The sequence below is a fragment of the Leucopleurus acutus genome, assembly GCF_964270905.1.
Source record: "Leucopleurus acutus genome assembly, chromosome: 20".
NCBI classification, from domain to species: domain Eukaryota; kingdom Metazoa; phylum Chordata; class Mammalia; order Artiodactyla; family Delphinidae; genus Leucopleurus; species Leucopleurus acutus.
This window is the reverse complement of record NC_139162.1, coordinates 27536469-27562928: the sequence shown is the minus strand read 5'-3', so window position 1 is coordinate 27562928 and position 26460 is coordinate 27536469. Positions and strand designations below refer to the sequence as shown.

Below are 26460 nucleotides of genomic sequence, written 5' to 3'. Positions count from 1 at the left end.
GCAAAATAAGTGAGTCACTGGGATGAAATGTACAGCATAGGGAATATAGTCAATAATATTGTAATACCTTTGGTGATTTTGTAATGTATAGAAATATTGAAACGCTATGTTGTACTATTAGAACTAACATAGTGTTATAGGTCAATTATACTTCAATTAGAAACAAAAACAGAACAAAACAAAAACAACAGCACCTGCTGTTGTTTTCATCACTGGAAATGAAATGGTAATAATGGCTCAGTGATTAACACAGAGCTGACTGTGAGAGGGTCAGATGCACCAGACACCCTGTTGCAGGGGTGGGTGGGTGTCATTCTGAGCTGCCTCTGGTAGCTCAGGGACAGGGTGGAGTCAGGCCTAGACCCCATGTGTCAGAATCAAAGTCCAGGGTGGCCCTGGTGAGATGCAGCCTGTGGAGGTGGGCATGGGACTCTCCTTCTAGCTAAGGGACTCCCATAATCTGGTTCGGGGGGAGCCCTGAGCAGACTGTTGGCCATTTTCTCTGATGGCCAGGAGACTGACCTGATGCAGGGATGCTGTGGCCCATGGGCTTCGTGGAAATTCTGCTCAGGGCCTGGCTGGGACTGGACCCTGACCACATGCCCAATGCACACTTGGCTCTTCTAGGAGCCAGAAGGGAACTTGGCTTCCCAATCTCTACAGATTGGGACTACATGGTGATTCAAACCTGCCGGGCTCTGGCCTTCTGGGGTCCAGGGCCCAGCTTAGGGAAGGACCCACAACCAAGTCTGTCTGGGCCTCAGACCTTTCTCAGAATGAGCCGGAGCTCCCCCTGCAGAGAGACACCGTGTGCCCGTGCAGCCTGCCGACCGCCTGAGGAGGCCTTCCTGGCACCCTGAAGCTCCTCCGGGCCCAGGTTAAGCAGCCCTTCTTGGCCCCTGCCTGGCTGTCCCCCAACCCAGGGCGCCGTGCACGAAGGAGGCTTGCCAGCCTCAGAGCAGGGGTGCACGCAGCTTAGGATGGAGGCTTTTTGGTTCTGCTAATTGAGGAACCAGGAAATGTCCCCTGTGAAAGAAGTGTGTCACATAATCCACCTCTGTCCCCAGCTGAGTGTCTATTCTCTGGAAAGCCGCAAATATTCCAAGACTGGACTTCTGCCGAATCACCTCAAATGCGTCGAACTCCATGGGTCTAGGGAAGGATGTGGGGGGAGGTGACAGGAGGCGGGGCAAGACCCCCAAAGAGGTTAAATAGGTCGCCTCCGCACTTGTGCTTATCCTGGTCTCCCCTGAGCAAAGAGGCCCACACACAGAGACCTTCTCCCGGGCTCCCGGTACCATGACCTCCCTGAAGATGCTGCTCCTGGCCGTGCTCCTCCTGGGGGCTTCCCTGCAGGACACCCATGCAGGTGAGAGCAGATCAGAGGCAGCAGGAGGAAGGGACACTGGGCAAGGAGGAGTGGGGGCCCTGAGACTACAGCAGCTGGCCACACACATTATTCCTACACCCCACTTATTCCTACAAAGATGCGAGAGGCCGGCAGCAATAGGATTTTTTTTTTTTTTTTTTTGCGGTACGCGGGCGCCTCACTGCTGTGGCCTCTCCCGTCGCGGAGCACAGGCTCCGGACGCGCAGGCTCAGCGGCCATGGCTCAGGGGCGCAGCCGCTCCGCGGCATGTGGGATCTTCCCGGACCGCTGCACGAACCCGCGTCCCCTGCATCGGCAGCCGAACTCTCAACCACCGCGCCACCAGGGAAGCCCCAGCAATAGAATTTTGAGGGAGGCATTCAAAGGAAAATGATGGAGATGAGGATGTGGATGCCCCAGGACTTGGGGCTCAGCTTCTGAGGAACAAAGTACTTGCATATCTCACACTGCAAATGTTGTGAGGCAGTGACTGTGGTTGTGTTTTGACAGTGGAAAAGGAAGAATTCTCACAAGTATTTGTTAGAGTCTATTTTAGTAATGGGTCTTATATACAATGAGAGGATCAGCATAAAGGCAGGAGAATTGGTTCCCAGAGCAGCTGAAAAAAGAGATTTTTATACTCAGTTGGGAAAGGAAGACTGAGATAAGATTGCTACTTTAGAAATAAAGCTGGTTAGCGCCCTGTGTGGTGACATGGTGACACAACTGCAGTCTTCGGGGTTATCTTAATGGGGTGATCTTCATAGTTGGCTGCATGTTCACTCTCACTTCATAAAACGCTGGGCCTGGTCAGCTCCGTGTTAGTCAAACCAAGTTCCACCCCCGAAGTGGTCAGAGGACAGTCAGAGCCTTCCTAGAAAACACTCTGTCGCGGCCTTAATTGTGGTCACAGATTACCAGCTTGCCAGTTAGCAAGTGTTGGATATTTTTTCTTGTGCAAAGATGAGGACACTGAGTCCCAGTAAAGTGTGTTCACACCCCGGACCTCCACTTTCTCATCTGTAGAATGGGGTAGTGACAGCACCTGTCTCCAGGTGTGCTTGAGGGCTGAAGGGGCAGCGGTAGCAAAGGCTCAGCCCAGAGCCTGGCCCAGAGTCAACATTTGGTGATTCGGGGCTGGTCTGAGTGTGAGCACACACGGATGCACACACATGCAGACACACACATGCACACACACAGAGATCTCACACACACAAATATGCACACATACAGACACACACTCACAGGCACACACACAGACATGCATACACAAACCCTCCCAAACATACACAGACACGTGAACAGACACACAAACTCAAAGGGCCCCCCAAAGCACACACAGGACCTCATGCACACAATCGTGCATGCACTGACACACACAGACACATGTGCAGACCCCTCACATACGCCCTACACAGAAATACAATTACAGACCCTTCCCAACCACACGGACACACACATGCAGAAATACACACACACACACGGATCCACCCCGATATCACAGACACACACAGGCACACCAACACACATGCAGATATGCACACACAGACTCGGCTCCAGACACACACGCACACACACACACACACGTGCAGACCCTCACAGAGCCTCCGCCACAACCACAGCCATAGCCATGCACATGCCCTCCCCACGCAGACAGCCGCAGACACACCTGCTGCTGCTTTGTTTCCCCCGCAGCTTGAGGAGCCAATGTGGGCCGGGAGTGCTGCCTGCAGTACTTCAAAGGAGCCATTCCTTTCAGGAAGCTGGTGAGGTGGTACCGGACCTCAGGGGACTGTCCCAGGGATGCCATCGTGTGAGTCTGCCTGTCCCCACCCTGCCCCTGTCCTGGGAGCTGAGTGTGGGAGAAGGCAGAGCCTGGAGCTCCCAGAAGGGCCACTGGGGAGCGGAGAGGAGAGAGCAGGGCCTTCGTCCCTTGACCCCCTGGTCCCGCTCCTCAGGGCAGCCCCCGTACCCGACACTGCGAGCCCCCAAAGGGCCCCAGGCTGTGAGGTCTAAGCTCTTCATTGATTTATGGGGAAACTGAGGCCCTGAGAGAGATGGGACAGCCCCATATCACACGGGCAGTCAGCGGCCCATGTGGTCACTTCGCAGGCCCTGGGCTTGAGCCCTGAGCACTGGGCCCCTCCCGGGCACCCCTCGTTCCCAGGCCTAGGTGGGTACAGGCGGTCTGAGGACGGGGGCGGGCAAAGTCGTGCGGCCCCGGCTCCCTGGGAGGGCCAGGCCTGGCAGGGACCCTGGGAGGGTCAGGAATCACCGAGGACAGAGCCGGGTGTCTCAGAGCTGCCGCTGATGCCCTGGGTGACTTCAGACAAGTTTCTGCCCCTCTTGCGGGCTCAGGGTCCTCGTCAGTGCAGGGCGAGGCTGGTCCCGGGGCTCTGGAAGGCCTTCCTGCCCTGACCGCCCGCGCTCTGTGTAGGCTGGTGGCTCTCCATGGCAGATCCATCTGTTCAGACCCCAAGGACGGGTGGGTGAAGAAGGCAGTCAAGCACTTGCAAAACACCACGAAGTCATGTGACCTGGCCGCCCAGCCGGCCTGACTTCTCCCTGGCCCATCTGCAGTCTTCCCGCCTCCAAGTTCACTACCCCAACCCCGAGCTCCCTGGGTCCAGTGGAGGCCTTACAAGGACAAAGAGGCCCCTGTCCCCTTCTCTGATTAAAGTTTTTCTCCCCCAGTCTGGGTCAGTGTGTTCTGTCCACTCTGGCCTGTCGCCCTGGAAGGGCCCGCAGAGAACATCTAGTCTCACCCTGTCCAGGTCGGAGAGGGAAAATGAGGCTTCGAGTGTGCAGACCACCTTAAAGAGGGGAGGCCCGGGCAGGGGTAGGGCTGAGGGGGGTCTGTGGGGCGAGCAGGGCAGGGGTGACAAGAGGCCAGCAGGTTCTCCCCTCTGCTGCACGCAGGCAGGAGGGGGACCTGGGAAGGGCCATCTGGATTCTCTCCCATCTTATCTGCCCATGGAGCCCTCCCAGGCCTGCCCCATTCTCCTCCGTGACACCCCAGCTGATGCGGAGCTGAGGACACGCTTCGCCTTACGCATTTGATCCAATTCCACAAATGGTTCTAGAATTCTTCCGCAGGCCAGGGTTCTGTCAAGTGCTGGGGAGCTCCCTGGCCCGGAGGCTCCCGCAGCCCCTTCCCCATCTCACCCACCTCCCAGCCCCCACCCACCCTCGAGGCCAGCCAACCCCGCCCGGACGGTCTTTGCAAGACCAGCTCCACCTGCGCCCAGCTCCCTCTCCCGGCTCCAACCCCAGGCCGGCTCCCAGGGCTGAGCTGCTCCACCTCATCCCGAGCCTCACCCCAGAGCCCGCTCATCCCCGCTGCCCCCAGCCCTCGCCTCCCGCCCCAGCCTGGCCCCGTGGTTCCTGCCGACCTGAAGTGTGAGCCCCGCCCTACCAGGTGACATCTCACCCAGCCTCAGCCCAAGCCAGCCTCCAGGAAGCTGTCCCTGAGAACAGCTACCCCCATTCTCTCTCTTGCTCTGATTCCTCCCGCTTTCAGGGACTCTGGGGCAGCCCGAGGGGGTTGTTCTCCCGTCGACTCCTGTGTGGGTCTCTCGTCCTGACTCGTCCGTTAGGCCGGGAGCTCAGTGAGTCTCACTGGGGACCCCATAGTGCTCAGAAGGATGTGGACCAGGACCCATCCCCAGACCCCTCTGTCGAGGCGCAGCTCAGGACTGGAGCCGTGGGGGGCTGGGGGAAGTTAGGGTCTTCGGATTCTAGTTCTGCCTCACCCTCCTGACCAGCTGTAGGCTGTGGCTTCTCTCTCTGGGACTAAGTCTGGGAGCAGGCGCAATGGGTCCTTCTCTCCTAGGATTCTGTGACCTGTGTTGTTTGGCGGGGCTGCAATTGAGTTATTTTCAGGTAAAGCTTATGCCTTCTGCTGCCCCCCTGTGGCCAGTTGTCTTATTGCAGGGCAGATGTCAGAGCCAAGCCCACTTTCGAAGAGGGACAAGAAGACAACAGCAGCAGTACTGCTACTACTACTAATAAGACTGATGATGGTGATGAACTGTGAACTTCTCTGTGACCCCAGGGTCTCCTCAGCCACAGGTGGGCTCTTTCCCTGCCCTGGTCCCAAGGAGTATCCCTTGAACAGCTGCCTTGGATCCAGAGTCCTTGGGGCAGCCTAGTCTGAATTCTTTGTGGAAAAATGTCATCTGGATACATGGGGTGAGGGGTGAGAAAAAGGTGATCTCAGAATAGGGGGAGGCAAGGAGGAGCCCCTGGGACAGCAAAGGAGAACTAGGGCTGGGGCCCAGATCCCTCGCCCTGCCAGAAAGACACTCAGAGAACATACATGTAATCCAGTGCATTGAAAACTTGCCTTAAAAGAATCAAAACCTTTTTTTCCTAGTGAAATATGAAAGTGAAAGTGAAATATTCCTCAGAGGCCCATATTGTGAACTCGGATAAGTGGAGGACGATGAGGAGGTAAGGGGTTACCGGAGGGAGGCCCTGAGAGTGACCGAGCAGGGGGTTGGCTTAAAGGTCCCTCAGTGGGGGAGAGGTGGAGCCAGGACTGGCAACAAAATGCAGGATTCAGAATCCAAGTGTCTACTAGCGGAGTCAGGGTGCAATGTGGGTGGGGCAAGATGCAGGACATGGGACCAGCTACCATGTTCCCCTGGGAAGAAGCCATTTTAAGGACTCGTGACTGGGAGACTCCCCATGACAGGCTAGTAGGGAGATAGGAAGAAAGAGGACAGGGCAGGAACCAGAGAACACAGAACGGTAGGGAGGGGCGCTGGTCTCTCATTGTTCCTTCCACCTGAAAAGAGCTTCGCCTCCTCCACATCTGAAATCCAGTCCCCCTTCAGAGCTCAGCTCAAATGCTGCCTCCCTCAAGAAGCCCTCCTTGGTCTCCTTGGTTGCAGTTGATGCCCCACTCTGTGTCTTCCATAAGCTCCCTGCTCTCACGTCAGCTTTACCACATTGTCCCCGGTAAATGTAGTTACTTGCATGTTTGACTCGATGATGAGCTCCTTGGGGCAGGTATTTGAATCAGGCAACTCGGTACTTACTGATTCATTTATAAGGGGGGAAAAGTGCTTTGTGCATAGTGGAAATTTGACATATATATTTTCATCAACAAGCCCCTGGGTGAATCCCATGACGGGCACGTCAAGAAAGAAGCTCCCAGAGGAGCGGTGCCCTGATAACATAACTGGGCTTCAAGCCCGGCATTGAAGTGGAATTTTGAATTGCGCTGCTCTTTGGTTTCCCACCAGAGGGCGCTCCAGCTCCCAATAAAGATTGAGCCTGATTGATGTCCCCCAGGGGCTGGGGTCACCTACATCCGACTGTAGCTGCTCAGGGCCTAGGGTCAGAGTGTCTGCGGTTGGCCAGCCCTTCTCCTAAGGGAGCAGAGGCAAGGAAACCACCAACGGCGCTGCCAGGGGTTAGCGAGATGAAGAGGAAGAAGGAAAACCACTGCTGGGAATTGGAGGGCCACTAATTCCAGATGCAACGTGGGCAGTGCTGAGAGCAGTGCGCCAGGGGTGTTCTCACCGTGTCTTCTTAGATTCTGTATTTGTCTACTTGGCATCCATTCATCACAAGTTACACCTCCCCTGTGATCCAGCTTTCGAAGGCATGCAAAAATCATATTGCAAACTCTCCAACCAATCCTGAATCCCCCAACCACTTCCTTTATATAACTCACTCCCCAAATGAATATTTCCCCAAATCACCCAGGGCCGGGTACCAGACAATGAGGGACAGCACCCACACCCCAAAGCCCGCTGGAATGACTCCCACAGGCCAGTCCTCAATTGCTGACCCTGCCCTGCCTTGCTTTTTCTACAGAAACCCAATAAGGGTTGTGGCCTCGGCTTTCCCCTCGCGTCTCCTTCTGCCCTGCGTGGTGTGGCATGGCCCCTTCTCTTGGGAAATGTAAGTAATAAATTCTTCTTTAGTGGCATTCAGTCACCTACATACATTTAAATCCCATGGGTTCATTTTATTTATTTATTTATTTATTTTTATTGACATACAGTTGATTTACAATGTTGAGTCAATTTCTGCTGTACAGCAAAGTGACTCAGTTATACATATACATACATTCTTTTTTATATTCTTTTCCATTATGGTTTATCCCAGGACATTGAATATAGTTCCCTGTGCTATACAGCAGGACCTGTTGTCCATCCATTCTTTATGTAATAGTTTGCATCTACTAACCCCAAACTCACAATCCATCCCTCCCCCATGCCCCCTCTCCCTTGACAACCACAAGTCTGTTCTCTATGCCTGTTTCTGCTTCGTAGATAGGTTCGTTTTTGTCATATTTTAGATTCCACATATAAGTGACATCATGTGGTATTTGTCTGGCTTACTTCACTTAGTATGATAATCTCTAGTTGCATCCATGTTGCTGCAAATGGCCTTATTTCATTTTTTTTAATTAATTTATTTATTTAATTTTGGCTGTGTTGGGTCTTTGTTGCGTGCACGGGCTTCCTCTAGTCGCGGCGAGCGGAGGCTACTCTTCGTTGTGGTGCGTGGGCTCCTCATTGCGGTGGCTTCTCTTGTTGCGGAGCACAGTCTCTAGGTGCACAGGCTTCAATAGATGTGGCATGCGGGCTCAGTAGTTGTGGCTCATGGGCTCTAGAGCGCAGGCTCAGTAGTTGTGACTCACAGGCTTAGTTGCTCCGTGGCATGTGGGATCTTCCCAGACCGGGGCTCGAACCCGTGTCCCCTGCAGTGGCAGGCGGATTCTTAACCACTGCACCACCAGGGAAACCCCTTATTTCATTCTTTTTTGTGGCTGAGTAGTACTCCATTGTATATATGTACCACATCTTCTTTACCCATTCATCTGTCGATGGACATTTAGGTTGTTTCCATGTCTTAGCTATTGTAAATAGTGCTGCTATGAATATAGGGGTGCATGTACCTTTCTGAATTATAGTTTTTTCCAGATACATGCCCACGAGTAGGATTGCTGGATCATACGGTAATTCTATTTTCAGTTTTCTGAGGAGCCTCCATACTGTTTTCCATAGTGGCTGCACCATGGGTACATTTTAACAGAAGAGGGTCAGGGACCTGTTCTGTCTCGGCTTTGCCACTGACTGCTTGTGGGGTTTTTTGGGGTTTTTTTTGCGGTACACGGGCCTCTCACTGTTGTGGCCTCTCCCGTTGCAGAGCACAGGCTCCGGATGCGCAGGCTCAGCGGCCATGGCTCACGGGCCTAGCCGCACCGCGGCATGTGGGATCTTCCCGGACCGGGGCTCGAACCCGTGTCCCCTGCATTGGCAGGCGGACTCTCAACCACAGCGCCACCAGGGAAGCCCTGGCTGTGGGTTTTTGACACGATCGCTTCACCTTCCTGGGCCTGTTTCTCCATGGAATGATGAAATCGAACCCTTCTCTAACCTGCTTTAGGGTGTAGCCAGTTAGAGAATGGGGCTTAGTCTGCCGCCGTCCTGCCTCTCACATTGCCCTTAGGGGAGCAGAGTCTTCGAAAACCTGCAGTTTCCCCATAATTGAATTGCCATGACCCCTTCTCCAAAGCCACCACGCACACTGCAGGGATGAGACACTCAGACACGCAAAGGGGCTGGGGCCTTGTTGAGAAGTAAGCCTTAAAAGGACGTGTTCAGCACACGGACACACCCGTTTATAGCAGCGCTATTCACCAAAGCCAAAGGTGGAAACAGCCCAAGTGTCCATCAGTGGATGGATGGATAAATAGTGTATGTCCACACAACAGAATATTATTCTGCCATAGAAAAGAGTGAAGTACTGGTACTTGCTACCATGTGGATGAGCTTTGAACACATGCTGAGAGAAGCCAGACACAAAAGGTCACATATTGTGTGATTCCATTTACATGGAACGCTCAGAAGAGGCAAATCCATAGAGACAGAATGCAGGTCGGTTGTCACCAGAGGCAAGGGCATAGGGCAGCCTGCTAAAAGGGTACACGGTTTCCTTTGGGGGTGATGAAAATGTTTGGAACTAGACAGAATCAGTTGTTGCACAACCTTGTGAATGCACTGAATGCCACTGAATTTTTCACTTTAAAATGGTTAATGTTATGTTATGCAAATTTCACCTCAAAAAAAAGAAAAGGGACGCATTTCATACAAGCTCTTTTCTGCAGAGTAACAATATAAACGTAGGCACAGGTGTGATATATGACCTCAGGATGGAGAACACCTCTGAGGAGGGTAGGGAGGGGAAAGGGATGACACAGCTGTGAGATTTCACCTATTAAATAGAGTGATCTGAATCAAAATATGGCAAACCCGGTTGTCTGTTGTATTGTATCTGTAGTTCTCTGTATCTGAAATCTGTCATAATATAAAAGAAAGAAAAGTTTAATTAATTGTTTAAAAAAAGAGAGAGAAAGAGAAAAGAAGGAAGGGAGGGAGGGGCTTCTGAGCACTTCTGAGCCCAGCTGGGTCTAAATGTAGCTTTCAGATCATCACAGGGCTTTGCAGAGGTAAAGGCCGCTTATGCTGGATGGTGGTGAACAGACCACAAGTTGACCACCCAGAAGTGACAAAAGAAGGTGAGGTCTGAGGCCACTAAGGTTGGAGTGGAGCGTTCAGTCCCCACTGTGTAGCGAGAGGGGTGAAGGGCTGCCTGCAGAGCTGCCCTGTCCCTACCCCGCAAGTCTGTCCCTGCGACGGGACAGCAAGGAAGCAGAGAAAGACTGAAGGAGCAGAGAGGATAACACAAACAAGCACAAACTAGAAACATTTCTGGACTCAAAACAACCATGTTTGTTCTGCTTGTTTACAGAGAGTATCACACGGCTTTCACGGTAAGGGACCCTAACTAAGCATTAACAAGGCCCCCTTGCGATGCTCAGCCCTCTGCATGCGCGGGTTCTGGGACTAGAAATACTAGCAAACAAAAGTATTACGTTTAGTATTGAACGTTCTGTATCTTTTTTTGTTTTCATCAATCTATGGATCAACTCTTGCTTTATTTCTGGAAAAGGTCTTGAATTACATCTTTAAGTAATTCATTCTGATTCCTTATTGGTGTTTCTTCTACCTTCTGTGCCTAATCATTTTCCCACTGATCCTTTCTCCCTCTTTATTTCCATTTCATTTGGTTGGTCTTTTATTCCTGTCCCTGTTTTTAGCCCTGTCCATTCTCCTAGTGTTATTTCCAATATTGACTTCATATCTAGGATGTTATTTTTTTCACTTCTTGCCTCGGCTCTGCCAGTGCACGTTTCCATCACGGTTCTCTCTCTCTCTCTGCCTCATTCATCATTTCCTTGAGCTCTTGTATCTCTTTGATATATTTTATACATTTGTGTAATTTGTAGTAAAAATTTTGGTCACAGGCAATGTTTATCTGCTCAGTGGCAATGTTCTCTGTTGCTGTTACTGTTATTATTATCATTTGTGTTGGTTCGTTTTATAATTTTGAATGAGACGTTAACTGGGCCAAATATTTCCTGGAGGTTCCTGTCAGGGAGGCATGGGACTTTGTGCCAGGCTAGTGGGCATTTTCCTTAAGACCAAGAGTTTTATGTGTGGGTTTCCCTGGTTTTTTAAAAATGAAATTTCTTATCAATACAAAATACATAATGTATGGGGCTTCCCTGGTGGCGCAGTGGTTGAGAGTCTGCCTGCCAATGCAGGGGACACAGGTTCGTGCCCTGGTCCGGGAAGATCCCACATGCCGCAGAGCGGCTGGGCCTGTGAGCCATGGCCGCTGAGCCTGCGTGTCCAGAGCCTGTGCTCCGCAACGGGAGAGGCCACAACAGTGAGAGGCCCGCGTACCGCAAACAAAACAAAACAACATAATGTATATGTAAGGTAGACAAACCAATAAAAAATAAACACCTGTATACCCACCATCCAGCTTACTAAATAGAACCTTCCTGCTGCTCTGAAGTCCCCATCCCCCTCCCTGTTGTCCTCCTCCCATCAGCCTCCGGAGACATCTACACTCCTGAATTTAGTGTTCATCATTCTCCTTGATTTTCTTTCATTTGTCACATGTGTGTATATACATACTACATATGCACGTACGCGTACATCCCTAACAATATGTTGATGCATCTTGTATGTTTTTAAACTCTTGAACTTTATGTAAATGTAACATATCTCATACGCATGCTCTCCCGTGACTTGCTTTTGCGGCTCCCTGTTCTCTGAGATTCTTCCACGCTGATGTGCACAGACAGCTCCAACTCATCATTTTCCCCCGTGTGACGACCAACCCCTTCACCCATCCTCTTGGTAATGGCCACTTGGATTATTTCCAGATTCTTGCTATTACAAACAGTGCTGCTTTAAACATTTTTTAGCTTGTCTTCTGGTGCATGTGTCGAAGAATTTCTCCAGGGCAGTGGCTCTCAACTTTGGAGGCACTTACCTGGGAAAGCTTTGCCAAAATGCTGACATCTGCAGCCCTATTCCAAAAGATTGACTTAATTGGTCTTTGGAAAGGAGGGATCCCAGGCGATGGTGTTTCTGTTGTTTTCTGGGGAGGGGGAAGCTGGAATCCAGGTGATTCTAATGCATGGCTAGTGCATGTATCTTTTTGAATTAGTGTTTTTGTTTTTTTGGATATATACCCAGGAGAATTGCTGTGTCATATGGTAATTATATTTTTAGTTTTTTGAGAAACCTCCACACTGTTTTCCACAGTGGCTGCACCAATTTATATCCCTGCCAACAGTGTTTGAGGGTTCCATGAGGGACTTTTAACTACATCTGCAAATCCCTTCACGTCTGCCACACAAGGTAGTCTAATCACAGTAGTGATGTCCCATCATACTCACAGGTCCTGCTCAAACTCAAGGGCAGGGCATTACACAAAAGTGTGAGGCATTGGGGTGTCATCTTAGAACTCAGCCTACCACAGGGGCTTCAGAGTCAAGCCACACCCATAACTAAAATCCACCAGCAGGGACCAGGATAAGCAAAAGCAAACTTAGAGGATCAAGTCAAGTTTCAAGGACAAATACCAATGAACACTTTTCTTTATTGTCAAAATCGAAAAACCCAGGTCTCTGAAATCCACATGATGTTTCTGCTATTTGGCAAGATCCATTCCGAGTCTGCGTTGCTGGAGAACAAGAAGAACAAAGTGTCTCCTGCTCAGAGGTTTACTGTTGGGTCAGACTTGTGTCCTGCTTCTCTCTAAATGCCACCAACCTGGACTCTCCTAAAGCAGATGGAGAGAGGCCCTGATCTCTAAGTGCAGGACTGGCCCCATGTGGTGTGACTCAGCCTCTCCAGAAAAGAGTTTTGTGGTCCCAGGTGAGCTTGGATGGCTGTGTCAGACACCACGCGTACACACACACACACACACACACACACACAGACATATCCCCTCTTCACAGCGAATATACATTAGTACGTAAGTTTAATACCTGGAGATTAACAGAAATGACAGTAGGGCACAGATGCAACACAATAAAACAGGGCTGGGGGGTAGGACTGGAGGGGGCAGAGGGACACTGGATATGATCACAGCAACCAAGCAGTGATTCCCTTGGTGCTCTGAGGTCATGAGACACTTGCCTCTTGTCACCAAGAAAACTGCATGGTGAATAAACCACCAACTCTGGAAGATAAGCCGTGGCACTACTGCGGAGCTGAGAATGGGGTGGGGCCCTCTCTGTCACAGTGTTAATACTCAAGGATGGCGGGCTTGGAGAGTGTTACGAAATGTCAGCATTTTGACCTGGCGAGAGGGGCCTATTTGGGATGTGCCCCGTTTACCTAACACTGGGTGAAGGAGGTCCCCACTCAGGGTAACAGGGCCCCGGGATACCGTGGTCTTGATCTGCAGCAGCACTCCACACCACTGCTCCCAGCCAGCTCCACTCTGTCCACTGAGCACCCTCTCCGCAATGGACCTAAGCCAGAGTGAGCCAATCGAGAGGAGGCGGGAGGAACCACGTGGTGGGATGGAAGGGGCAGGAGCTGGCGGAGGAGCAGGCGTGTCTCAGGCCGGGCCCTCCCCTAGGCATCATTGAGGCTGCTGTCGCTCAGGAGCACCTTCTCCCCAGGTCTGAAGGCCGGCATCCCAAGGTAGGGGCAGCTGGCGCAGCGGAAAGCATCACCCAGGTAACACTGTTGAAAGAAGAGACCATCATACAGGGAAGCCAAGTGTCAGCTCTCCCAGAGATACAGGCCAGGAGAAAGGGATCCCAAATTTCATAGTATGGCCACAGCGGCCTGAAGAGAACGACTGCGTACATTTGTAGGTCCAACTGGGATCCAAATACTAAGAGTCGTTAAGATCTCTGATTTCATGAAAGACAGAAGTCTAGAGAAGTTCCTTAGGTGGACATACTTCTATATTTTCTGCAGTTCACATCACAGCCACACTCAGCAAATGGCTGAGTAGCCTCAGGCCTAATGTGAAGCAGAAAGAAAGGGGCCAAAAATAAGAAATGACAAGTGCCTCCCCTACGGGCATGAGTGTGCTACCCACTCTCAGGAGACAACCCCTCTTCCCATTACTACCTAGAGACACGTTCTCGCATGTTCACCTATTATTAAAATACTTGGGCAGTGAACTCTGTAGAGCTGGAGCTGGTCTGTGTTTAGTTTAGGCCTTTGTGAATACTGAGTAATCAACCAGATACTCACGTTTCCACAAGCCGACTTGGGCTGGGAGCTTATCTGGTCCCTCAGCTTCTCTTTTTCCAGTTCTTCTGCGAGGCCACAGGTGCTGGGGGAAAGTTAGCAGCTGATGAGCGGGACCTGCCACCACCCAGAAACTCCAAATCCTTGACAGACCTTTTCCCTGGCAGCCTTCACAGATGTGGAGTATTGACCTTTCCTGGCCTAGTCAGGTTTGGGCTCCACAATTCAATGATGTATTGTTTGGAGATTCACACATAGACAGTAAACTATCGAAAAAGCCAGGAGAGGTTAGCACAAATTTGGGAGAATGGTAGCCTCTTGTAAGGAAAGGGAGGGAGATGCAGCTGAGGGAGCACGCAGAGGCGACTTCTAAGGAACAAGTCATGTTCCTGGTTCTTCAGCTGGGTGAGCAGTACATGGGTGTTCATTTTATTGTTCTTTAAAATGTACTTATTTAGCATACTCTTCTAACCGTCTGATACATTTTACAATAAAACATGTTCTAGTAATCGTAAAGTACAGCGATTCCTTGATAATCAGAAGCCGCTGGAAGCAGCCTGGCAGCCTCTTCTCACCCCAAGGCTTACCAGTTCTTGCAGGCCTTCCTCTTTTTCCCTTCCCCACAGGAAGCAGCCCGCAAGGAAGCTGGGTCTGGCTTCTTCATATCTTCTGGATCCAGCAGTTCATCTGAGTCAATGAGATCCTGGAGAATGTTTGAAGCCATTAATGACACAGTCATGGTCTCTGCTAAGGAACAGGTGAAGTGGCCACAGTCCACAGCAGCAGTTCGCCCATCTATGTAGAAGGCACCCATCATCCTACCCGGGCTTGATCATCACGCCCAAGCTGACCACACAGTGAGTACACTACGTGCACAGAAGCTGTGTTAGGCTGTGAGGGGGCTGGGCACTCATTTACGATGTGCAGAGAATATGTGTGTGGAGGGCAGGGAGGGAGGGGGCAGGAAGAACAAAGAGAGAAGCGTTATATTTATGCGAATATATAAAGGGCTGTCGTGTGGGAAAAGGGAATGGAATATTTTCTATATAATTCCAGAGGAAAAGGCAGATAATGATATATACACTTGTGTAATTCTTCGATAAATGTGTAGACAGTTAATCTGTAAGCTCTGTGAGGGCACAAACTGTCGCCTAGTTTGCTTACCACTCTAACTTCAATAGTTGTAGGAATGAAGAACTTTATTACAGAAAGCATTGGTCTGAGTTGGAAGAGCATTACTGTTAAGACAGTGAGCATTTGGTGACTTGCCCAGACGAAGGAGCCAAAAAATATTTTAGCTGACAAACTCTTTTCAGGTTTACGCATGCCCACAAGAGTCTTTAATATATCACATGAAATGAGAACAAGAAAATCTGCGGGGGGAAGGATGCTGAAAAAGAAACTTAAAATGCCACTAACGTGGAGTTTCCTTCTGAGTCAAAAAATGCCAGTGGCAGGCACAGCCACAAGGCTGGGCTTTAAATGCTTTCACACCTACAAACCCAGAGAGGCCGCTCCAAACAACAACATTCCCACCCAAAGTGGGAAAAGAAAGCAATCAGGTGACCACAGTGCTGACTCACCACGCTCTCATCCTCCATATCGTTGGCCGAGAGGGTCCAGAGCTTGGCAGCTGCAGGGTCCATAGCAGGCTTCCCTGAATCCAACCAATGAAAGAAAACAAGCTCCAGAAAAGCAGCTGCGAACAAACTACTGAGGCTGTGCAGGGAACACACTGGGCCGGCGGTCAAAAGACCTGGGTTCAAGGCCCAGCTCTGCCACTTAGAAAGGCATGAGAGGAACCCATCACTTTATGGCAATAAAAGCCATCATTTGTTAAGCTTTGTGCCAGATACTACATTAAACATTTTACATACATGATCTAATTTAGTCCTGCTCACCACCTTATGAGGAAAGTTCTTGTCATCCTAACTTTATAAATGAGGAAAGAGGTTTAGATACTTAGGCCAGTTACACACAGCCACAAATAACACAAGTACAGACAGAGTCTACCTAACGCTTTTAACTTCCACTCCATATTGCTTTCTCCTCCTTCTCTTAGTTCCCATCCCTAGAACATGGGGCTAATAGGATTCCCTATACCCACTGCAGGAGATTTGAATATTAAACAAGAAACTGTACCAAAAAGCATTATAAATAGCAAAGCTCCAGTCACATGTAGACCTGTTACAGACAAGAAAATGGGTTCGAGAGCTGGTGGCGGCGGTGTAACAACAAATCAGTAGCAAATCACACCTCCTGATTCTCTCTCTGGGCCCCAAAGAGCTGAGGGCTCAGTGTGGGCCAGTCCACGAATGGGCCTTGGGGGGAAGCGCACCCCCCAGAGATCACTGTCACACTGGATGCTCAGATCTCCCGCAGGGCAGGTCATCTAAGCTGCTCCTACCCATTCTGGAACTGTGACTCCAAAGGTTAGGACGTTAAAGGATTTCTTGAAGATTTAGGCTGGACAGTCAAAACAGAGCAGTGTGAATGTACCTGTAAATTTCTGCATACCTCACAGCTAGGACAATTTTTCTCAACTCAGGCATTAAAAAATAGTGATAGGAAGGGTGAGAATGATGACAAAGGGTGGAGTGCAATCTTCTGAGAGGAGATATTTTTATAAGTGTCTTAAGATCCTCAAAGAAAAGCTGAATTCAGTGGCACAGAGAAAAGGACACATGGGAAGGGGAATAGCACACTCTTATCCGCCATGACCGTCACTGTGAGGTCTTCTGAGGGTAAATGTCATAATTCTGGGGTCTGGAAAGACTTCATCAACTAATGAAGCTACGGGAGTCTGACCTCTAGAATCTGGAGACCTCAGTGTCCTCTGGTGCAGAAGAAGGGGCTGAACTAGGTAATATCTATGCATCATTTCAGTTTTGGATCCGAATATGACCAGAACAACGGTACATTAAGCATCCTTCCATTTGGAAATGAGGGAAATTAAGGAAGGGAATGATCCTCTGAAGATATCACCACCTCATTCAGATCTCTGGCTCAGTTTTTAATAGGGCTTTTCAGGCCCACACAGAACAATGTCCCTAGGCCAGTCTCACCGGAAGACTTCTTGGTAGTAGAAAGCTTAAGTTGACTAGAAGAACCCACTTCAAAATTGGGCTTTTTTCCTGTGATCTGCACAGAGAACAGGCTGTCACTGTGGTAACCCAGGTGTTCTCGGACAGACTGAATCTCCTCAGGGCTCAAGAACTTGCGCTGCAGCTGAAATTCAAGATATCAGAGGATTAGGCCACACTTCTTCTACAGTATGATGGTGTACTATGTCCCCCTCACAGGTGTCAAATGCTCACATCTGTAGTAAGCACACGACAGCAGGAGATCACAGACGTTGCCTCGTGCCTCACGTTCAGTTTCTCACTGATCAGGACCCTGGAGTGTAACTTCTGTCTACATGTTTATGTTGAGTCTGCCCCTTGGAGAGTTTTATCAAATATCTGTCTTTTAGGTACAAGGCACTGTGCGAGGCATTGTGGAGATTGTAATGATTATGATTATCAAGATGAATCGGACATGTTGAAGAGGCTGTTGAATGGAATCGAAGCCTGTGGCGGGGGAGCGTGCCCACAGTAAAGATGCTAGAAATGAAATACACAGTAGAGAAAGAGAACCACAGGGGGAGGGAAATGCTTTCTATGTTCCTTGGGAAGAAGCTGGGGGTGCCACCTCTATGTCCGACAATTATGGAACTGCTACATAAACCACAGTCCATCTAGAGCACTGAACGCCATTCCATCATTAGTAAGGAAGTGGGTCAGTACACTGAGGTGGATAATGTCGAAGGCAGCTAAAGGTGCGGAAAAGAGCTAGTGACTGAACACTGTATACATACGACCTTGTTTACATTAAAAAATGTGTATACACACACACAAAACACACTTGTAAATACATAAAAAGAAGTCCGAACAGCCACACCAAAAAATGTATTGGTGGCTCCCTCTGGGGAGGAAAGTGTAAGCAAGGCCTGAGATGTCACTTTATATTCTTCAGTCTTAACTGAATTTTTATGAACATCCCATATTTTGGAATAAAAAATGGAAGAACTTTAACTAAAAAGAAAAATAAGAAAGGGTAGGCGTGAAGAAACTGAGGCCCTAGGTCATGTACAGATCAATGGTATAACAGCTATCGTGGTATAACACCTCTCACACAAGGAAATTTCAGCATTGGAGAATAATGTAGAACCATAAATACCTCTATTTAATGTTAATATTTCTAATGAATTGTCAGAAAAGGATTTCCCGCTCCAACCTATTCTAGCCTCCCACCCAAAAGCTGAGGAAAATACAGGCAACTGCCCTTCACTTAGGCCTAAGATTCGTGTCCACTAAGAGATGTGTCGCTCTCGCCCTGCCTCAGTGGTCACCACTAGTACTGAGACCAAAATATGTCCCAACCCACATGGGCCCAAGCTGAGTCTCTTCAGAGGAGATTGATTTCAGAGGTTTCGTCCTTCGAGGCATCTGGTTTCCCCCATGCAGAGCCCTTCTCAACTTGTTTCCTAGTTGAGTGACACTGATCACCTCACCTTCAGGGTTGTTATTTCTCCCAGATTCTCTCTGTATCGTCTGACAAAAGAGATACTGGGTTTAGTCACCCAAGGCTTAAATTCCCAGCAAAGAAGGTCGTCTACAAACATACCTCTTTTACTTCCACAAGACCAGAAAGAGTCAGGGCTGAACACAGCTTAGATGCCGTCTTCACTTTGCTATTGTTAACTGCTAAGAGGAAAACCCCAGTTAATAGCTTTATAGGTCAAAACAGGAAAAATAATAAAGGCTCTCTTCAGGTCAGCAGGCACTAAAACAATAATAACCTATTCTGTTCAATGTATATATATTTTAGTGATAATATTTTAATTGGACAACTCCTTTTGGTTGTTCAAAGTGCTCTTACTGATGCTCTTAAGTGTCATATAATAATTCCATTATTATTGCTTCATATCACTCTCTGTTTCTTTGAAAAACCTAACCTTCCAGGGGCTGTTGGATAATGACCAAGAGGCTGAGAAACTGTAAAGTATACAAGTATCTCTGTATAGTTCCGACAGACACTGTGTTTAGTCACCCAAGGTTTACATCCCAAAGACGGCTATAGTTGCTATTAACATCACAAGCTTATATTTCCACATAAATGCCTTTACACATTTCAAAATACTTTTTTTTTTTTTTTTTTTTTTGTGGTACGTGGGCCTCTCACTGTTGTGGCCTCTCCCATTGCGGAGCACAGGCTCCGGACGCGCAGGCTCACCGGCCATGGCTCACGGGCCCAGCCGCTCCGTGGCATGTGGGATCTTCCTGGACTGGGGCACGAACCCGTGTCACCCGCATCGGCAGGCGGACTCTCAACCACTGCGCCACCAGGGAAGCCCTCAAAATACTTTTATTTCTATTATTTGATGAAATAAGTCATCACATTTTGATAGAAAGTCTAGTTAAAAATGCTAAAAATCGGGCTTCCCTGGTGGCGCAGTGGTTGAGAATCTGCCTGCCAATGCAGGCGACAAGGGTTCGAGCCCTGGTCTGGGAGGATCCCACATGCCGTGGAGCGGCTGGGCCCGTGAGCCACAAGTACTGAGCCTGCGCGTCTGGAGCTTGTGCTCCGCAACGGGACAGGCCACGATAGTGAGAGGCCCACGCACCGTGATGAAGAGTGGCCCCTGCTTGCCACAACTAGAGAAAGCCCTCGCACAGAAACGAAGACCCAACACAGCCATAAAGAAATAAATAAAAATTTTTTTTTAAAAAGGCTAAAAATCTAGAATGATTCTGACAGCTTTACCACTGAGCAAAAAAGAGGTTTTTATTTCTTGGATTCTATCTTTACTTTCACATGAATCAATACTTAGCTCATCACTCTCAGACTTCTAGTCACAATTTTTTTAACTTTTTAGTTTGAAATAACTATAGATGCATAGCAAGTTAAAAAAAAATGTTCAGGGAGGTCTCAAGGACCCTTCACCTCTTCTCTCCACGATAATATCTTACACAACTATCATATAATATGAAGACCAGGAAGTTGTCACTGATAGTCCACAGAGCTTATCCAGATTTCACCAGTTTTACATACACTTGTGTGTGTGTGTGCGTAGTCTTCATCACCACAAGGAACCCTCACACCACCCCCTTTACAGCCTCACGTACCCCCTTCCTCCCATTCCTAACCCTGACGATGGCCAACCTGTTCTCTGTCACTATAACTTTGTTATTTCAAGAATGTTATATGAACAGAATCATACAGCCTCTAAGCTTTTGAGATTGGATTTCTTTCACTCAGCACGATTCCTCTGAGATTCATCCAAGTTGTTGCATGTGGCCATAGTTCGTTCCTTTTTTAGTGCTGCATAGTTTTCCATGGTGTGGATGTACCAGTTTAAGCATTCACCTGTTGAAGGATCCAGCCATTTTCAGATGAGCAGTTTCCTTCTATTTTACTACCTAATGGGTCAAATATCACAATTTATTCAGATGTGCTGGTTCAGAGTTTTACAATAATTCATCCCTTATCCCTAAGGATAAGGTTCAGTACAGGACTGTTGATCTCCAAATTATACCTCCTTCTCAGAGAGATGCGGTAAACATACCTAAAGATTCAACCCTGTTAAACTCTAGTCTTTCAGGTGAAAATTTCCTTACCTACAGCTGTCTCTACCGGCTCTTTCAGAAAAAGACATCCACTAGGCCGAAGGATCCGGGCCATCTCAGCCAAAATCTCAGCACTGTGCAGAGTGGTGCTTCCAGGAATTATACCCGACAAAATAATGTCAAAGCTAGATTCTTTGTGGGCAGCTGAAAAGAAGGAAGACTCTAATCAACAATCACCTTGGCCCCAGAATCTCCCAATCCCTCCCAAGTCCCCACAAAGGTTACATGCGTGGCCTTGTAGAATAAACACCTACCTGTTCAGCAAATGCTATTATACCACCATTACTAGCAAGAGGGGCAAGGACACTGCTGCCCTGCTCTCCCTCAGTCTTACTAACTTCATCTCCTTTTGTATGCTCAGGGGAAAAAGTAAAAAAGGAAGGTGGACGAAAACCAAGCTTTTTTAAAAAATGTGGAACATCTAATAAGAAATAAGAACTTACTTATACACATCATCAACTATACTGCTAAGTCCACTGTATCTCAACTGAAAAAACTACTATCATGTGCCACCCCCCCAAAAAAAACCTCAGCTATTGGGCTTCCCTGGTGGCACAGTGGTTGAGACTCCGCCTGCCAATGCAGGGGACATGGGTTTGAGCCCTGGTCCAGGAAGATCCCACATGCCGCGGAGCAACTAAGCCTGTGCGCCATAATTACTGAGCCTGCGCTCTAGAGCCCGCAAGCCCCAACTACTGAAGCCCGTGTGCCTAGAGCCCGTGCTCCGCGATAAGAGAAGCCACCACAATGAGAAGCACGTGCACCGCAATGAAGAGTAGCCCCCGCTCACAGCAACAAAGACCTAGCACAGCCAAAAATAAATAAATAAATTTATTTAAAAAACAACAACAACAAAAAAACCTCCAGCTATCAAGGAACGACAAGAAATGCAGCACTGCCATCAAAACCGCCCTCCCTGTAAGACAACCTGGGTAGGTACTTACACTGCAACAGCTGGTTGATGTTTTCCACAGACACTCGGCCCTCATCGCCAGTTAAGGCTTGAAGCTTATCCACCAGATCTTTTAGAGCCTCCATCGGAGATGACTTATCCCAGACCACTGCCACAAACTGGCCAGCTGAGATCCCAAAATCTGCCATTCCTGCAGTGCTGTGGACCTAAAAGCTATGGGCCAAAGGAGAGTCAAGAGTGAGCAGAGACAAAACGCAATTCAATCCATGGAGTACCACCAAATGTGATTAGAATTGCAACCTAATTCTGACCTCCCACCAGGAAATGCTGACCACATTAGAAAAACTCACTGTAGATACCAGAGTGTGAATAAATAAACCCATTATCCCAAGGTTTCATAACCCCAACATTCCCAAATATGGCAGGTGGCTTCCTTGGTGAGAATCCTGACTGGGCGGTCAAGTAAGGAGGTTGAAGGCACAAATATTCTTTTCTCTTTGGTATGAGACAACTCAGCTTGAAGAGAATGTAAAACACACAGGACATTAATTAGGCAGAAGTATGACTCAGCAAGGGAGGCAAATAAATTGGCTGATATAACCCAACCACAAGCTTAGTGTATTTTTTAAAAAGAGACAACATATGTAAATTTAGCAAACTGAATAATGATATTTTCGCATTCATCAAGATATAAAAATTCAATTCTATTGACTCTGCATTGATCAATAGTATCTACTACCTCTATCTCTAACAATTAACATTAGCCAGACTCTTCAAAGCATTTTACCTACATTACCTCAATTGAACCTCAGTACAACCTTAAACTAGATATTACTCCCATTTTACAGTCAGGAAACAGGCTGTTGACTTTGCCCAGGTCACACGACTAGTAAGTGTTGTGTGGAAAAAGTAAAAGCTGGGAGCTGAATCCAAGTCTATATGACTGTAAAACCCATGCTTTTAACCTACGGAAATTTCCTCCTGCCGGGGTCAACTTTCTCTTTGACTTGATACTCAGATGAGTATAGAATGTCCTCACGATGCAATCAGGTCAGGAGATAGCAGTCTACTCAGTTCCCCATTTCTTTCTTAAACATTAATGACTCCAAGTCCCTGGCTTCAGACAGCTCTACCAAACTACATGAGACCAAAGCTGTGGGAGAGGGATCACACACAGATGGGTCTTAAGCCGAATACTTCTGTATTCTGCAGAGGTGGCTAACCCAGTGACAATTATGCCACCACAGACACTCCGGGACCAAGTTTAAGTCAGGCCTACACACTCTTCCTTCTTTAAAAATGTTCCCTTCAGGGACTTCCCTGGTGGTCCAGCAATTAAGATTCCGTGCTCCCAACGCAGGGGGCCTGGTCTGATCCCTGGTCAGGGAACTAGATCCCGCATGCCACAACTAAAGTCTCCGTATGCCACAACTAAAGATCCCACGTGCTGCAACTAAAGACCCAGCGCAGCCAAATAAATACATAAATCTTAAAGAAAAAAAAAAGACATGTGAAGCAATCTGAGTGCAGAATCTTTAAAAAAAAAAATGTTCCCTTCAAATGATTTGCTCCTTAGCCTACAAAACATGCCTAGGTCAGCCAGTCATCCTTAAATACTGTAGTACTTTGATTTTGCTGCTCGTTTCCTAAGGCTTTTATTTTCTAGAGCAAAGTCAAAACTCTTCAGTCTTCCGGATTCAGGTGCTCCATAATCTGGCTCCACCTGTATCTCCCACCTCCCCAAAGTGAATCCTTCCTTGTTGTATGAAAAATCTTGGCATTTTCACTCTATCATGCTTTTTATCTAGTTCCTTCCCTGTGGAATGCCCTCTTTATTGTCCTGACCTGACTGCACCCCGTGGTAAAAGGATGCCAAGTGTTATCAGATAAACAGGATTCCTTAGTCATTGAATTGTGGTTTTTAAATCCCTAAAAAGCACACAATCAAGAACTGAAACTTTAAGCTTTCAACTGTAACATGTTGAGGAAGAACCCTTACAAATCTTTCAAGTGAACAACTCTGGATCAATCTCACATTTAAGAACCAGCTGGGGAAGATAGGAATATGGATTGCTGGGTATGAAGTTATAAGAAATAAATGATCTCCTTCTAGAATGATGTTGGAACAGGCTCTCCCTTGGGACAATAGAAAGAGATGAGAAGTTCCCTTCCCACTACAACCTTGCACTGTACTCACAGAAAAATGCTCATGGAAGAACTGAGGGGCCAAAGGCTACTCATTAACTAGAGAAACACAAAAAGCCAGATGTTGAGACCTTTTCAGCAAACTTAATGGAGGCAGGGTTTTATTTTTTCATTTTTATTTTTTTGAATTTTATTTTTTTATACAGCAGGTTCTTATTAGTTATCCATTTTATATATATTAGTGTATATATGTCAATCCCAATCTCCCAATTTATCAGGCAGAGTTTCAGAGAGCACAGGTTTCGAATACGGATGAACTGGGGTTCTACCTATCACTAGATCTTCTATTTATTAGCTACATGACAATGGATCAGTGATTAGCCTCTTCTCTCATTAATAAAGTAGGGAGAATAATCTTATATTTTGCAAGGCTGCTGCAAGAAGTAAATGAGAAGATAAAAATATGCAATGTACTCAGCAGGACCTGGCACACAGAGCTCAATAAAATAATGTTCTAAGAGAACTCTGAGCCTCCACTTCTCTGTGGCCAGTTTATTTGCCTTTGCATCTAACAGTCCTATAAAATCTTGTTCTTCCTCCTCAGCCATACCTGCTGGGAGGACACCCCAGGGAGAACTGTGAAGCTCCTTTTTTATTGTTAAAGTTATACAACATAAGAGCTGCACTTTATGACATCTTATACAGTACTCCAGTGGGATTGTGTCTGTAAATTAGAAGAATGGAAAGTGCTTTGTTTTCCATATCCCCCCAAACTAATCTTCTATGGCAACAGGGAACTCATAAAATACATTTATTAAACATTAACTCTCAAAAAGACACAGCCACCACTTTCAGTCAGCGTTTTCCAAATAAAATGGGACACAATGTTCTTTTAAATATCTAAAAGCCAAAGTGTGATACTATTCATCATCAGAGTTTTATGTTGTTGTCAATGTCTTTTCTAAAAAAACAAGGAAATAATGTCTGGCACCTAAATCAACATACTTAGAAGTGTGACTCAGAGCCCAGTTTCATAAATAAAAAGAGGTGGAATAGAAGTCATTGTCACGTCACTGGACTTGTTAAGCATCTCTCCAACTCTGACTGCTGCACACACATGCCCACAGCCCTTCTAAAATGTGGTGGGCAGGTAGTGAAAGCAGATGTCTGAGAACAACTTCTGGAGATGCACTTCTTTATTTTTAAGGCACCCAGTAAACATCAAATCCTGAGGCATTAGGCTCCTTTTAAGGATGAAGAGGGCCAAAAGAAAATAAATAAGATTGAAGTTTGGGTATCAGGTCAAACCAAGGATCAAATCCTTTTAAGTCAAATGCATAAAAAATTCTAAGAATACTGACAGTTAACAGAAAGAAAAATTTAATTAAAATGAACTGACCGAAGCGCGTGCACTTGCGCGCGCGCGCGCACACACACACACACACACACACACACACACACACACACACAGAAAAAAAGGTGACAATCTGCAAGGAAACAGTAAACTCAAAGGAAAAAAAAATAGAAGACTTTGTCGCCAGGCAATTAGGTGTGTGTCAAACTTAAGGGTTTCAGGAAGGATATCCAAGTGCTAGATTTTCCACAGGAAAGATTCATTCGAAGATAAGTGGACAGAACTCAGAAAACAAAACCTCATGGAGAGATCAGTAGTGCTTTACCGAAACCCAGAAATATGGATCTGAAATTTTAACATTTGGGGAGTAGTTTTGGCTTAGGGGGAGGCTTCCCCCACACTCACGCAGGGGAGAGTAAGAGGTTCTGAAAAGGTTGATAAGGAGTGTGCAGAAATACAAAGACAAGGGTCTAACTGCACAAAACTTACAGAACGGCATGCTTAGCTCCAGCTGTTGGTTATCCCTCATCCCCAAACCATTTACTTCTTCCGACTATTATGAAGCCTTCCCTGGTGATAGGTTTCCCAGTGAGGCGCTCCGCATTTACGTATCTGCTCAGTGACTAGTCCATGACCTCCCTGAGTCACGCAGAGCTTGGCACTCAATGTCAGAATAAAGGCCACCAGCCTTTCCCAAACTTGCAGATCGTCCAAATCACCCGGGGGCATTTGTTAAAATAAGATTCCAGGGCTAAATAAGATTCCAGATGTACTGAATCAACTCTCCAGGAGAAAGACCTCGGTATCCGATTTATTAACAAGTGTCCTGATGGTTTTTCCAATCCGGCAAGTTTGGGAATACTCAATTATATCAACTCAACACTTCGGAGGTTCAGGGAAGTCAAAGTTTCAAAATTACAACCTGGGGGGTCCAGGTACCCCCAAAGACGGAAACTTAAGCTTCCCTGATGTTTGCGAAGAGGGACTGAGACTCAAGGTCACAACAGCTGGCTACTAGCAGAACCGGGTCTCAGACTCCGGTCTCCCGGACCCCAGCTCAGCGCTGTCCCCCAGGGCCTCAGGCCGGGTCCGGCAGCGCGGGAGATAAGGCAGCTCGGGAAGGGCAGAAGCCACCACGCCAGGAGACCGGGACGAGGCACGGCGGGCCCGACCCCTCACACCGGCTTCCCCCGGGCGAAAGCCCGCTGTGGTCCTCTGGGAGGTGGCCATAGCCACGTTTCCGCCGAAGGACGAGGCTGGGGATGGGAAATGAGAGGACATGGGGCAGAGGGTGGGCCGGAACGGGGGCGTTGGGGAAGGTCGGGCTCTCGGACCACCTGGTGATCGCTCACCTGCCGCCCGGGTCTCGCTCCCGGCTTCTCAGCATCGGCCGGCTCCGCACCTCGCGCCTCTCG

The 26460-nt window shown here is 48.0% G+C and overlaps 2 protein-coding genes across 3 annotated transcripts; one reads left to right on the top strand and one right to left on the bottom strand.

Annotated features, from left to right (window-relative positions):
* Positions 1-1299: 1299 nt before the first annotated feature.
* On the top strand, positions 1300-3927 carry CCL17 (C-C motif chemokine ligand 17; the record flags this gene model as incomplete). Its single annotated transcript, XM_082863194.1, has 3 exons — positions 1300-1369; positions 3071-3182; positions 3807-3927. The coding sequence occupies 3 exons, from the start codon at positions 1300-1302 to the stop codon at positions 3925-3927; spliced, it is 303 nt and encodes a 100-aa protein (XP_082719320.1).
* Positions 3928-12322: 8395 nt separating this feature from the next.
* Positions 12323-26439, bottom strand: CIAPIN1 (cytokine induced apoptosis inhibitor 1). 2 transcript variants are annotated; one of them, XM_082862230.1, is made up of 9 exons: positions 26398-26439; positions 21578-21759; positions 20625-20777; positions 18631-18710; positions 17031-17193; positions 15549-15622; positions 14553-14668; positions 13969-14050; positions 12323-13446 (listed from the first exon to the last, which is right to left on the bottom strand). In XM_082862230.1, the coding sequence occupies exons 2-9, from the start codon at positions 21732-21734 to the stop codon at positions 13336-13338; spliced, it is 936 nt and encodes a 311-aa protein (XP_082718356.1). In that variant the 5' UTR covers positions 21735-21759; positions 26398-26439; the 3' UTR covers positions 12323-13335. The 2 variants fall into 2 exon arrangements, with proteins under 2 accessions (XP_082718356.1, XP_082718357.1); XM_082862231.1 differs by having other exon boundaries at positions 18631-18707.
* Between the last annotated feature and the right edge of the window lie 21 nt (positions 26440-26460).